The sequence below is a fragment of the Terrapene carolina genome, unplaced genomic scaffold, assembly GCF_002925995.2.
Source record: "Terrapene carolina triunguis isolate 2854851 unplaced genomic scaffold, T_m_triunguis-2.0 Scaffold42, whole genome shotgun sequence".
Classification (NCBI taxonomy): Eukaryota; Metazoa; Chordata; order Testudines; family Emydidae; genus Terrapene; species Terrapene triunguis.
The window spans coordinates 39,807,931-39,821,802 of NW_020664393.1; the positions used below are offsets into that span (position 1 = coordinate 39,807,931).

Genomic DNA, 13,872 nt, shown 5'->3' on the forward strand with positions numbered 1-13,872 from the left:
AGAGCTGCCGCACGGCTCCCTGGGCCGGGGGCGTGGGCAGCTGCAGCAGAGGGGGGGTGCCTCAGGGCAGGGGGGAGCTGCCACAGGGCTCCCCACCCCAGCTCATCTCTGCTACGCCCCCTCCCCGAGCACGCCACCCCGGCCAGCAATGACAATAATTGCATGGAGCAGCCGCTGCACTGGGAGAGGAAGTCTGAGCCACACGTGTCAGCGTGCCGCCGGCAGCCCAGCCCAGGAACGCTGTAAAAAAAAAATTGGGGGCACCGCTTTTTGGCGCCCCCAAATCTTGGTGCCCTAGGCAACCACCTAGTTTGCCTTAATGGTAGCACTGGCCCTGGGTATAATAATACCACCTTACTTCACATGTGTTGCGAAAATAAATTCATTTGTATCTGTACAGCACTCCAATGCTACAGTGATAAGCACCATAAAAAACCATAAAGAAATTCATAATTCAGATTTCAAAGCAGGGTTTGTATAGTGTGCAAATAAGGTTTAGGGTCACACACTGAACACATTTTAATAGCATAACAAAACAATTCTTCACTTGTCTCTATGTTCAGATATTAGCACATTTGAGATTTTAGTCATAAAATAGTTTCTCTCCCCTTGTCTGGTATTTTTTGAAAGGGCATGAAAGTGAGCAGGTTCAATATGAGGGTCTGATTCTCCATATTGTTTACTCTGGAGACAGAAAGCACCACAGGGTTTATATCTACTAGACTTTTGAGGGGCCCTAGACTGGTCCTTACATATCACACATGTGACGCCTAGAAGGAAGGAGTGGTCAGTGTCCAGACTAGCCTCTACAAATGCATTAGGTGCCTTGAGTTCCCTGATAAGAGGATGGAGCTAGGCTGTTCTCAGTGGTGGCAGATGACAGAACAAGGAGCAATGGTCTCAAGTTGCAGCGGGGGAGGTCTAGGTTGGATATTAGGAAACACTATTTCACTAGGAGGGTGGTGAAGCACTGGAATGGGTTACCTAGGGAGGTGGTGGAATCGCCATCCTTAGAGGTTTTTAAGGCTCGACTTGACAAAGCCGTGGCTGGGATGATTTAGTTGGTGTTGGTCCCGCTTTGAGCAGGGGATTGGACTATATGACCTCCTGAGGTCTCTTTCAATCCTAATCTTCTATGATAATCCATTAATTCAAGGCACAAAGTCTAGTGAGGGCAACCTCATGCAGTCCCAGTCCACCTATACCATCTCACTCTTTTGGATGGTGAGGTAGATACGGGAGACCACTAGACTGGGGATTAGGCAGGGCTTACGCTGACTCTTCCTCTGGCATTTGGGGAGGATTCATCTACCTTTGTGAAAGTTTTCAAGCATTCAGATCAGCTCTCTCCATGAGCCAAATCCCCAGCTATGAGCAGCGCCCGCCCACCTTCTCTCCTCCATTACTTTAGTGATTGTTGTAGTTTAATCCCACACTCAACAGCCGGTTCTAGTTTCTATAACGGGCGTGCACCAGAACCCTGGAGGCAACCACCTCGGGAGCCACAACCCAGGTCCACCTCAGCGGCTGACCACAGCGAGGGAAGCCCGGGGGCCCTGCTCGCTCCCCCTTACTCCCTGCGTAGCGGCCGCAGGGGCCGCCGCTGTCGCTGGCTGCAGCCGCTTGGGGAGGCGGAGGCAACGGGCGGGGACCTCTCCGCGCCGAGCCCGCGGCCCTGACGGTGTTTCCGGGTGCGGGAGCCGGGATGTGCGTCCGGGTTGGGTTGGCTCCGCTGCGCGGCTTCCTCCCGCCTCCCGGTCTCCGAGACGGAGCCGCAGCCGCAGCCGCAGCCGCTCAGCCTGCAGCGGCCCCCCAGCTTCCCAGGGCCAGCGCCTCCGAGCGGGTCTGTGAGCCCCTGGGGCGGGTGTGCGGGGCGCGGCTGGGGTGCAGCACCGGAGGCGGGGCGGGGCTGGGTTGCGGGAGTCGGGTGCCGGGTTTGGGGAGCGGGCTCGGGCCCGCTGGGATGCCGGGGGGAGCGCGGAGCCGGGTGAGGCTCTCGGGGCCGGTGTCGGGGTGGCGATGGGAGGAGACGCGGGCTGGGCGCGCCCGGCTCGGTTACTCCTGGGGGAGGGGGGTGCTGTTGCTGTCGCCGGTGGGGCTGGCAGCCCCTGCAGGGTCGGGTCACCCTGCTCTGGGAGGATGCTACACGGCGGTGGGGATGGGTGCTGGGCGCCGTGGGGTCGCACTGTGGGTGGTGGGCAGGGCCCTGCAGTGCAGTTTGGGCGGACGCGCTATGGTTTGGTTACCCCGGCCGGGGCGCTGCGTATGCGGGCTGGCTTGTCCTGGCCTCGGTAGGGAAGGAAAGTGGCTTGTGTGGGGGAGCTTGATTTACCTAGGGAAGGGAAGCGAGTGAGTGTGGAAATGCCCTGAAGAGAACAACATAGGGAGGGGTTAAGGAGGCAGCATGTATGAAACCAGCTGGGATCATCATCCTGTTCCCTTAAGAGCGGTATTGCTGCAATGGGGAAGCGTAGGATTTATCACAGTTACACTTGGGACCAGCCTAAGCATCCTTTAGAAAGCCAATGTACAAGCGTTTGGACTCTACAGTTTTGTTTGTGCAGACACCTTGACAGTTCTCCCAGATAAATGTCTTTCTGTATAGAGTATAAGCAGTGACTGAAAATGACAAGACAGCTTCCAGTGTCTTCAGTTTACTTGGAATTTTAGCTATTCTTTGTGATTATTCCCTAAAAATGTATATATATGTGTCATAACTATATTTACTACAATAATAGATAGTATAGTGGTACTAAGGCCTGGTCTACACTAGGACTTTAATTCGGATTTAGCTGCCTTAATCCGAATTAACCCTTCACCCGTCCACACTACAGAGCCAGTTAATTCGAATTAAAGGGCCCTTTAAATCGATTTCTGTACTCCACCTCGACGAACGGAGTAGAGCCTAAATCGATTTTGTTAATTCGAATTAGGGTTAGTGTGGACGCACACCACCGAATTACTGTGTTTAAGTTAATGGGGTAGTGTGGCCGCACACCACCGAATTAATGTGGTTTAAAACCGAATTAAGGTGCTTAGTGTGGCCGCGCACAATCGAATTTATACAACCTGTTTCCCAAATTCGAATTATCTAAATTCGGATTAATCCTGTAGTGTAGACATACCCTTAGATATTACTTACATGCAGGGGTCCTGGAGATGGAAGAACTAAAGAGCCATCCCTTCACACTTTTTAAATGTGGGGCATGCCCCCTATTTTGAGAACCTGAACTCAGAAGCGGCACAATGCCCCTGTCCCTTAGCCCCCGACCAGAGCTGGGTGGTGTAACAACAAACCCTTTCCCTTGGCCTGGCCACCCTTCTGTCATGTCAGGGGGCGGGCGCTGGGCCAATTTTGAGTGGCATTGCAAACCTGTGCACCGGGTCACAATGCCACTCACTGAAATTTGGCCCAGCTGTCCCATAGTCATGATGGAGGGGCAGCCAGGCCAAGCCTGGCCCCCACACTTTTGCAATCCTTGTGGTGCCACTGCTTACATGGATGCGAAGAGGGGAGGGGATCAGGCATTCCGGCTCTGCCAGTGTGTGGCCTTGGACAAGTCCCTTTATCACTCTATTTTCCCTTCTGTAAAAAAAATGGGGAAATACTTCTCACAAGAGGTACTTAATACTATCAAAATGCTTGTTATTAATTTTATAATATCCAAATATTGCAAAAAGCAGTGCTTTCATTACTCATAGGAGACTTCGCAGTTTATGGGCATAAGTTCAGGTTTGTTCACCACAACCCTCTGCTAATTTCAAGTGTATGTGACGTACTTGTTGCAACCTCAGAATGAAGCATGTTCAGAACATGTTCAACTTTACATTTTTTCTGTGCTTTCATGTTAGAAATTTAGTTCATGCAAGAGCTGCACATTATTAAAAATCTGTCTGTGAGCTTTGCCTATTTACTCTAGTAATTTGGTCCTGTTTACAACTATGGAAATTTGCATCATTGCCATTACGCTGGTGTAAACTTGTAATGAAGAGGTGCTGCCCCAGAGCAAAGCTGAGTTTGCAGTGATGCAGCTTATTTTGGTAACATACCAAAGTTACCTTGATTTTTTTAAAACTTTCTAACGGGGCAGCCTGTGTATAGTGGACAATACCTAGCTCAGTGTGGGTGCTAACACAATACAAATAATAACTTTCACATGGGTTTACATGGTAATTATTCCTTAATCACTTCACTTTTGATTTGAACTTTGAGGAGAAGACATTCTTTAAATTCAAGTTTGACTTCAGTTATTTTCTTGATATAAAATAATTCAGAATTCCCTAATATTTTTACGGAAGAAAATACAAAATTGAGAAAGCATAGAAGCTATTGTGAAGTAAGTGCAGTATCATGATAACATTATAAAAATTGTTTGAAAGAAAATTCTGCTTAATATAAAGCTGCTGTACAAATATGACAACACAATCCCACATATTATTTTTAAATATACTATAATAAATAACTTGCATCTTGGTGAACGCTTATTACTATGTCAAAGGATAAGTAAACAATTTCAGTGCCTAAACTTGCCTGAAAGTGGTATTTGTTCATTCCCTGGGAAAGAATTGCTATTCAGACAGATTAACAAGAATCAATAGAAGGCTTTGGAATAAAAAACTTACTAATTGTATAGTCAAACATTTCCTGAAGAATCCATGTGAGATACATATGTGGGTATTAGCAGCAGAGATAGGGGAAATAGGTGTGAATTTAGGTCCTAATCCTGTTCTTATTGAGGTCAATGGCAAAAGTCTAAAATGATTTTATTGGAAGCAGTATCAGGCCTGGTATACCTATTAGAAATAGAATCTGAGCAGTTTAAGCTAAATACATCTCTTGTAACCAAAATGCAGGTATTTGCATAATAGAAGGATATGATTCCCAACCTGCTGAGACCAAAAGCTCTTTTTTCCGTAAACTCTCATTTTAGGCAGCTGTTGGCTTGGAGGCTGCCAAGGATAAATTCTGTCAATAGGATACCACAAATTCAGTTAAGTTTCTAACTGTAAAAACAAAAGACACCAAAAACTCATGTATTTGCCTTTGTATATTTTGGATGCACATTTCTTCCTTTTCATAAGGCAACACACTGTAGATTGTCTATTTGCCAAATAGCAGATTTGTAAAGTTGCTTAAGATTAATAGTAGCTCTAGTTTCACAAACAGCTTGTGGCACATAGCAACATAACTTATTTTCAGAGTTTACACAAAGTACATGTTAGAATAGAAATAATGCTAAACTTTTATCATCTTTTGTGAAAACAATGTGCTTTCAGTGCTGCCCTGTTGTTGTTACTACTGCTATGTATTATTTGTCTCTTGGTAGTGCCTAGAAACCCAAACAGAGATAGGAGCCCATTGTACTGGGCTTGGTACAAACATAGTAAGAGACCATCCCCGCCCTTAACAGTTCAATCTAAATAAGCAAGACAGACAAAGGAAGTATTTTTATTAGGATTGTCAAGCGATTAAAAAATTAACTGTGATTAATTGCACAATTAATCGCTCTGCTAAATAATAATAGAAAACCATTTATTTAAATATTTGTGGATGTTTTCTACATTTTCAAATATATTGATTTTAATTATAACACAGAATACAAAGTATAAAGTACTCACTTTATATTTATTTTTTATTACAAATATTTGCACTGTAAAAAACAAATAGTATTTTTCAATTCACCTAATACAAGTACTGTAGTGCAATCTCTTTATCATGAAAGTTGAACTTACAAAAGTAGAATTATGTACAAAAAAACTGCATTCAAAAATAAAACAATGTAAAACTTTAGAGCCTACAAGTCCACTCAGTCCTACTTCTTGTTCAGCCAATCACTCAGACAAACAACTTTGTTTACAATTTGCAGGAGTTAATGTTGCCCGCTTCTTGTTTACAAAGTCACCTGAAAGTGAGAACAGGTGTTCACATGGCACTGTCGTAGCTAGCGTCGCAAGATATTTACGTACCAGATGTGCTAAAGATTCATATGTCCCTTCATGCTTCAACCACCATTCCAGAGCACATGCTGATGATGGGTTCTGCTCGATAACGATCCAAAGCAGAGTGGACTGACGCATGTTCTTTTTCATCTTCTGAGTCAGATGCCACCAACAGAAGGTTGATTTTGTTTTTTGGTGGTTCAGGTTCTGTAGTTTCTGCATTGGAGTGTTGTTCTTTTAAGACTTTTCAAAGCATGCTCCACACCTCGTTCCTCTCAGATTTTGGATGGCACTTCAGATTCTTAAATCTTGGGTCGAGTGCTGTAACTGTTTTTGGAAATCTCACATTGGTACCTTCTTTGCGTTTTGTCAAATCTGCAGTGAAAGTGTTCTTAAAACAAACGTGCTGGGTCATCATCTGAGACTGCTATAACATTAAATGTGGGTAAAACAGAGCAGGAGACACACAGTTCTCCCCTAAGGAGTTCAGTCACAAAGTTAATTAACAGTATTTTTTTTTAAACGAGCATCATCAGCATGAAAGCATGTCCTCTGGAATGGTGGCCGAAACATGAAACGGCATACGAATATTTAGCATATCTGGCACATAAATATCTTGCAATGCTGGCTACAAAAGTGCCATGCGAATGCCTGTTCTCACTTTCAGGTGACATAGTAAATAAGCAGCAGGAAACAGTATCTCCCATAAATGTAAACAAACTTGTTTATCTTAGCGATTGGCTGAACAAGAAGCAGGACTGAGTGGACTTGTAGGCTCTAAAGTTTTACATTGTTTTATTTTTGTGTGCAGTTATGTAACAAAAATAAAATCTACATTTGTAATTTATACTTTCACAATAAAGAGTACTTGTATGAGGTGAATTGAAAAATACTATTTCTTTTATCATTTTTACAGTGCAAATATTTGTAATCCAAAATAATAATATAAAGTGAGCACTGTACACTTTGTATTCTGTGTTGTAATCGAAATCAATATATTTGAAAATATAAAAAACATCCAAAAATATTTAATAGAATACCAATTGGTATTCTATTGTTTAACAATGCGATTTAATGGTGCTTAATTTTTTTAATCATGATTCATTTTTTTGAGTTAATCATGCGAGTTTGCTGCGATTAATTGACAGCCCTCATTTTTAGCCCTATTTTATAGATGGAGAATTGAGGCATAGAGATACAAAGTGATTTTCCCAAAGTCATACAAGAAGTCTGTAGCAGAGCTGGAAATTGAAACCGGATCTTGAGAGTCCAGCCCAGTGCCTATTTACAAGACCTCTTTCTATTTACAGTATTTTCATGAACATAATATTTACTTCAATTACAGATTTGGGAGATAAAATTCATGCTCCTGAAGTAACTAGAGGTTCTCAGCTGCAGAGATGTTGGAGGAGGATATGGAAGTGGCCATCAAGGTGGTGGTGGTAGGAAATGGAGCAGTTGGGAAGTCCAGTATGATTCAGAGATATTGCAAAGGAATTTTTACAAAAGACTACAAGAAAACTATTGGAGTAGATTTCTTGGAGAGACAAATTCAGTATGTATTCAGCAGATGTCATGCTACTTCTGCCTTTATTTCCTTAGTGCTGTTGTGATTAGCAGGCATGTGGAGATTTGGAATTCAAACTATCTCCCAGACTAAAGACTGGGGGATTTTTTTTTTTTTTTTTTTACATCTTGTTCACAGGGCTAAAAGTGAAGCATATGTACAGTAATTGGATCACTCAGTTTTCCACTCAAGTACGAGATTTATAATTTGAAATAAAAAATAAAACTCAGACTTTCAGACATACTTGATGACTTTTTCTAAGAAGGTTTGTATATGTTGAACTGCTGATTTTTATTTGCATTCCTTGTTTTAAAAAAAGGAAACATTTGTTATAAGTTATGTGGTTAAAAATGAAAGCAGGAGTTCAGTATGTAAAATGGTTTCAAATAGCTGTTTCAGACTCTTAGATTATTGATAGTGTAAGCAGATGATATTTAATCATATTTAAAGGAGGGGAAGATATTAAGGTAATGAAAAATATAAGTTCACAGATCACTTAAGTAGATAAAATAAATAAATAAATGTGTTGAAGGAGCACTGTCCGGGAGCATAGGTTCTCTTTGCATTTTTTTTCTTTTTAAGACACAAGATTTACAAAACCCAGTATGAATTTTAAAAAAACATGATTTTTGTCTTTTTTTTTTTTTTTTTTTGTCTTTGAACATTTTCTGTACTATTGGAAATTTGAGCTCAACAGCATTGCACTAGATCATACTAGCCATGGAGAGACTGAGACTAGGCCTTTTCTTCTCTGTCCAAGCAGAATGAAGTGCCAAAAAGTAAACCATATCAATGATGAAAAATAAATTTTAATTTTTTTTTATTCTCATCCAAAATACATTATAAACAAGAGAAATATTTTTAATACATGTGTGCTTTGTTTTGAGTGTCTCTTTAGTCTTAAGTCTCTGTATTCAGTGTGTTGAGGAAACATTTATTCCATTTATTTCAGAGTTAATGATGAAGAGGTCAGGCTGATGTTGTGGGACACAGCAGGTCAAGAGGAGTTTGATGCAATAACTAAGGCCTATTATAGAGGTAAAAAATACCCTATATTTTACATCTTGGTGTTTATTTAATTTTTGTACGTAACTTGAGAAAAGTGTAATACAGTTGGCCTAACCAACTTTCTTTTTTGAATAATAGGGACGTTTTATATGTAACGGCAATGCAAAGACCAGTTCAGTTATCGACATTATTCCTCTTTTTTTCCAAATGGGAGGGAACCTTTTCAGATTCTTTAGTATTTATTCCCAGACATACAGTATATCTGACTTCATTAAGTGCCATTGAATGCGAAATTCACAGAGCTGCCATTTAAATAGGATAGAACATAATTAGTCTAATGGCTGGATAGATTTCTGACGCCAGAAGGAAAGTGTGTGTGGGGGAGAGAGAAGATTTGGTGTCAGAACCTTTTTTGTATATGTGCAACTAAACAAGTCCTTCCAACACCAGAATTTATCATGGATAAAAAAAAAAGCAAAAAACTAAACTGGAAAGTGGAAATAATATAGCTTGCTCCTATATTGCACTCTTTAAAAGTAAGTCACTCTAAAGTACTTAATGTATGGCGGTTTAAATGGACTTCTAAAAGAATTCTGGTGAGCCATACCACTCAGTGGAAAAATTGAAAGACATTGACATAGACACTTGTTTGATTCTACAGCCATCTTTCTGCATGATCCTGCTATGTGACTGTTGTTATTGGTGTCATGTCGTATGGTAGTTTGCCATCTAGTTAAGGAGCATCAAAATGGATGATGATTTGCCTTGAGAGGTGTGAGTGAGGAGTTAATTAATCTAAATCTACCTTCTTGTAATTTGTATTTGGTGACCAGCTCTGTACCTTGGGGAGAAATCCTAAGGGTATCTACTTAGTTTTTATTCCTGCCAACTCTTTTTGACATTAATAGGACTTGCCTGAGTAAGGACTATATCTAGCCTTTAGTAGTTTTCAGTGAACTCTGATGCCAAGTTAAACTTAGGGCTGTATTTCAGCAATCTTAAAGAAAAATCATATCTTCACTCTAGGACCCTTCCCTCCCTTCAAAAACCTGTTGTTGCAAGTCACCTCTGTGCTGTAACATTCAGAAGGAAATGGGGCGGGGGTCTCCCGAAAATCCAGTCTGGATGTGGGGATACCTTAAAAGGCTTCTGTAGCCACAGTAACTGTGTTAAAACTGAGCAAGATGAGGCTTCCAGAAGAAGGTGCCTGCCCTGTAGCATTTCTAAGCTTCAGAGACCCCTAACTAAGCTAGCTGAATGGGCAACAAAGGCTGATGAAATTCAGTGTTGACAAATACAAGGTAATGCACATTGGAGGGAATAATTTGATCTACACATACATTTTTCTGATTCTAAATTATTTGTATCAGCTCAGGAAAAAGACCTGGACATCACTGTGGACACCTCAATGAAGACCGCTGCTCAATATGTAGCTGTGGTCAAAAAAGCAAACAAGATGATGGATACATAAAGAATAGGATAGGGCAGGGGTAGGCAACCTAAGGCACGCGTGCCAAAGGCAGCACGCAAGCTGATTTTCAGTGGCACTCACACTGCCCGGGTCCTGGTCACCGGTTGGGGGGGCTCTGCATTTTAATTTAATTTTAGATGAGGCTTCTTAAACATTTTAAAAACCTTATTTACTTTACATACAACAATAGTTTAGTTATATATTATAGACTTATAGAAAGAGACCTTCTAAAATCGTTAAAATGTATTACTGGCACGCGAAACCTTAAATTAGAGTGAATAAATCAAGACTCAGCACACCACTTCTGAAAGGTTGCCGACCCCTGGGATAGGGAATAATATGGAAAATAATACAATGTCATTATATATCTCAGTGGAATGCCCTTACCTGGTATACTGTGTGTAGTTCTTGTCACTGTAGAGGAAAAAAGAAATAGAGAGGTGTTGAAGATTGCCGATGAGAATAATTAGGATCATGGAAAAATCCTCAGATTGGAAAATTTGGGCCTGTTTCACCTTAGTAAGAAAATGAATAAGGGGGGGACCTGAGAAAAGTATGCACAGCAATGAATGGTTTAGAAAAACTAGATTGAGGCCTTCTACTTGCTCTCATACAATAACAAAGGGATATTCAATGAAGCTGAAACTTGGAAAGTTCACACTGATTAAAGGAAATATTTTTCCACAAAGTGCCCCGTTAGATATCTGCCACAGGATATTCTTGAGGCCAAGCAGAACTCACAAAAATATTAAATATTTATGTAGGTAACAAGTATCCAGCATTATAATTGTAACTATTAAACAGAAGTTTTGAAAGGAATATAAACCATCAAGTATTTCCCTATGTGTTCGAGCTTGCTGATGACTTCGTGCCACTGGATAATCAAAAGACCATTGACTCAAATTTTCAGTAATGATTGTCAGCCACCTTACAAGTAACGCGTTCAGTAGCCGATTGACAATCCATTGGCACTACCATCACAATAGCAAAAGAGTTGCTGCCACTGTGTATAAATGCTGTAAAATTTTGGTCGTTTCCTTCAAAACAACATGAGGGAAATGTGCATGAATTAGAAATTAACTTTTTTTAAAGCTCTTTGAGAAAATTATTTGTTTGTAAACAAAATCCTGAAAATTTTAACTTTTTAAGCAAAAAACCTCCAAAAAACAAATTGCTACAGCATTTTTTCACCTGAATTTGTAACCTAAATGTAACAAATCTCAGAAGTAGATGGCATACTTACAATATGAAGTATCTTTACAGATATTAAAGATTACCTAGGTATATATATGGCCCTTACTGTAGTATCTGAGAAGCCTCCCATATTAGTAAAAATGAGCAACAGACAGACCTTTGTCTCTCTCTCTCTCTCTCTTCCCCTCCCCATCTTTCTCTGCCTGCTGGAGTAGCTTGAAAGGTAGCAGAATGACAACTATCTTGAAGAACAGTATTAATGACCAAAATAAGATGACAGTCTATTATTCTTACTTTAAGGCTCCCTAACCATCATTTTGACACAATACAGTAATAAAACTCTGCCCGTCTGAAATAAAATGAAAAGCCACCATATCCCAAATACCTTTTTATAGGTTTCTTTATTTTTCTCTTACTAAATTGATAATTGTCTTTGTTTTTAGGAGCCCAGGCTTGTGTGCTTGTATTTTCTACCACTGACAGGGATTCTTTTGAAACAATCCCCACCTGGAAGGAGAAAGTCGTGGCCGAAGTTGGAGACATCCCCACGGTGCTTGTGCAGAATAAGATTGACCTCCTGGATGATTCTTGTATAAAGAAGTAGGCATTTCATCATATTGTCTTTTGAAATCAGAGGATTTATTGCAGTCTTTTATTTTTTCAAAATCTATGGGAGTTGATGGTGAAGACTCATGTAATCGTATGTTTACTAAATTTCCAAACCTAGGGCCTAATTCTGCAACCACACTTGGATAATTCCACAAACCTCAGCGGTGCTACTCCCATGAGTAAAGTTACTCATGTACTTATGTGTTTTCTAGATTGGGGAATTAGTGCTCACTTCAAGTTTTCTTTTTTTTTCTTTTGTTTTCTAAACACCTTCAAAAATGAGCAGGGAACCCCGTAAGTAGTCTGGTTGGGCCACAATGAGAAATTACTCCATTTTGTACTCAGGGAGCTGTAAAATATGCCTTCTCTGCAGCCCAAACTTTACAACAGTTGTTAAACTTAGTTGTAGCCCAACCACGTTATATACTCTGGTTTGGTTAGTGAATGCACACAGTTGCCAAACTGGGTTAAACAGATTTTTAAAATGTGCCTTTACATGTTTGCTTTTGTTTTCTCTTCTTTAAATTGTTCTTTCATATACTCATGTTTTATCAAAGTACTGTATTTCCGTATTATAGAAATTTACAACCCATTAACATCCACAAACTCAGTCACTCTCAGCTCCCTCTTCCCTGCTGTCTCCTCCGTAGACTGAGGTGTCAATTCATTCTATTCCACGCTCTCCCTCACCCTGGAATCAAACTCAGAAATTGCAACTCGCATTGCCCCCAGCATCCACTTCCTCTACTCCTATTTGTGCCTATGGAGAAAGTTGAATGACCATGCTGAATACTTCTACTATTAATTCAGTCTCCCCTCCTTTAGTTCTGCAGTTTTCCTGGTCTAGCTAAACTACTTCTCCCTCTCATTGTTTCCTACACTGACTGTCCTCGCTGCCTGTTCTCTCCCTTTGATATCCTCCTAAAGCTCAACTTCCCCTTCCTTCACCCACACAGGATATTACTGATTTTCAAAGAGAAAATAAACAAGATCAAATGTGACCTCCTCTTTCATCCATGTCACCAACACTGAGGTTTCTCACCTCTTTTACTTCTGTAAACCTTCCTCTTCATCCCTTCCCACCTCATGACATCCCTTGTCCCAGTTCTCATGCCCTCCCTCAACTCCTTAAAATTTCACTCTCAAGTTTTCACCTCACAATACAAACATAATGTGGTCTCCCACTTACTTTAACAAACCCCCCAAAACCCTTCATCCCTTTCTAGCTACTGCCCTGTCTTCTGCCTTTCATCTCTAAACTCATTGCCTCAGGTTTACTTTTTCCAGCTCTTTGGTCCCTTCCAATCTGGTTTCCCCCCCTCTCTACTCCAGTAAGACAATCTCTAAGATCTTCCTTGTCTCCTGTCCACACTACTAAAATTTTCATTCAGGCCCTCCTAATCTGCTGTCTTGATTAGTTGCAACCTCCTTCCCTTTGGCTTTTATGACACCCATCTCGCTACTGCCAGGGAGGTTTTTTTAAAACATAATCAAATAGACGTGAAAATGTAACAACTCTAAATTGAAAAGGAATGCTCCAACAAAACATCTCATTGTTAAAGTGGACAGGTCATAAAGTAATTAAAGAGTAGCTACCTCCTCACCTGATCTTCTGACTGAATTAATTCCAAAGAATTTTGTGTACAGTATTGATAAACACTGGCATAATATACAAATCAGTATTTACAAGTCTTTCTGTTGTGCAGTGAAGAGGCAGAAGCATTGGCAAAAAAGTTAAAGTTAAGATTCTACCGAGCATCAGTGAAAGAGGACCTAAATGTAACTGAAGGTAAGAGATATGGCAAATATAGGATGTTGTCCTGTCCTCTGCAATGTAGCGTTGCACATCTGTGTAGCCTGGAAACTAATCCACTGGTTTTATCACGTTTTTTGGCCACTCTCTTATTTCCTGGCACTGCACTGTAGTCACAGTAGAGAATAACATCTTAAATTTGATTGTCACTTGATACAGTTATGTAACATTTTTTTCCTTTACTTGTAGTTCTCTTCCGTTTTTCTTCCACACTTAAGGTAAAAGTAAAATTTTCAAAAGTGCTTAAGTGATTTAGGTATCTAAATCTTA

The 13,872-nt window shown here is 40.7% G+C and overlaps 1 protein-coding gene across 3 annotated transcripts in view; it reads left to right on the top strand.

The window, feature by feature from the left end:
- The first annotated feature begins 1,561 nt into the window (after positions 1 to 1,561).
- The window catches only part of RAB23 (RAB23, member RAS oncogene family), a 14,989-nt gene continuing 2,678 nt past the window's right edge, over positions 1,562 to 13,872 (top strand). The window contains exons 1-6 of one of the 3 annotated variants that reach the window (XM_029912073.1): positions 1,783 to 1,843; positions 4,932 to 4,992; positions 7,286 to 7,495; positions 8,460 to 8,545; positions 11,624 to 11,780; positions 13,496 to 13,578. In XM_029912073.1, coding sequence (XP_029767933.1) covers positions 7,341 to 7,495; positions 8,460 to 8,545; positions 11,624 to 11,780; positions 13,496 to 13,578 — 481 coding nt within the window. In that variant the 5' untranslated portion in view covers positions 1,783 to 1,843; positions 4,932 to 4,992; positions 7,286 to 7,340. Of the gene's footprint in view, positions 1,692 to 1,776; positions 1,844 to 4,931; positions 4,993 to 7,285; positions 7,496 to 8,459; positions 8,546 to 11,623; positions 11,781 to 13,495; positions 13,579 to 13,872 lie in introns of those variants that run through there. The other 2 variants (XM_026654873.2, XM_026654860.2) reach the window with 2 other exon arrangements.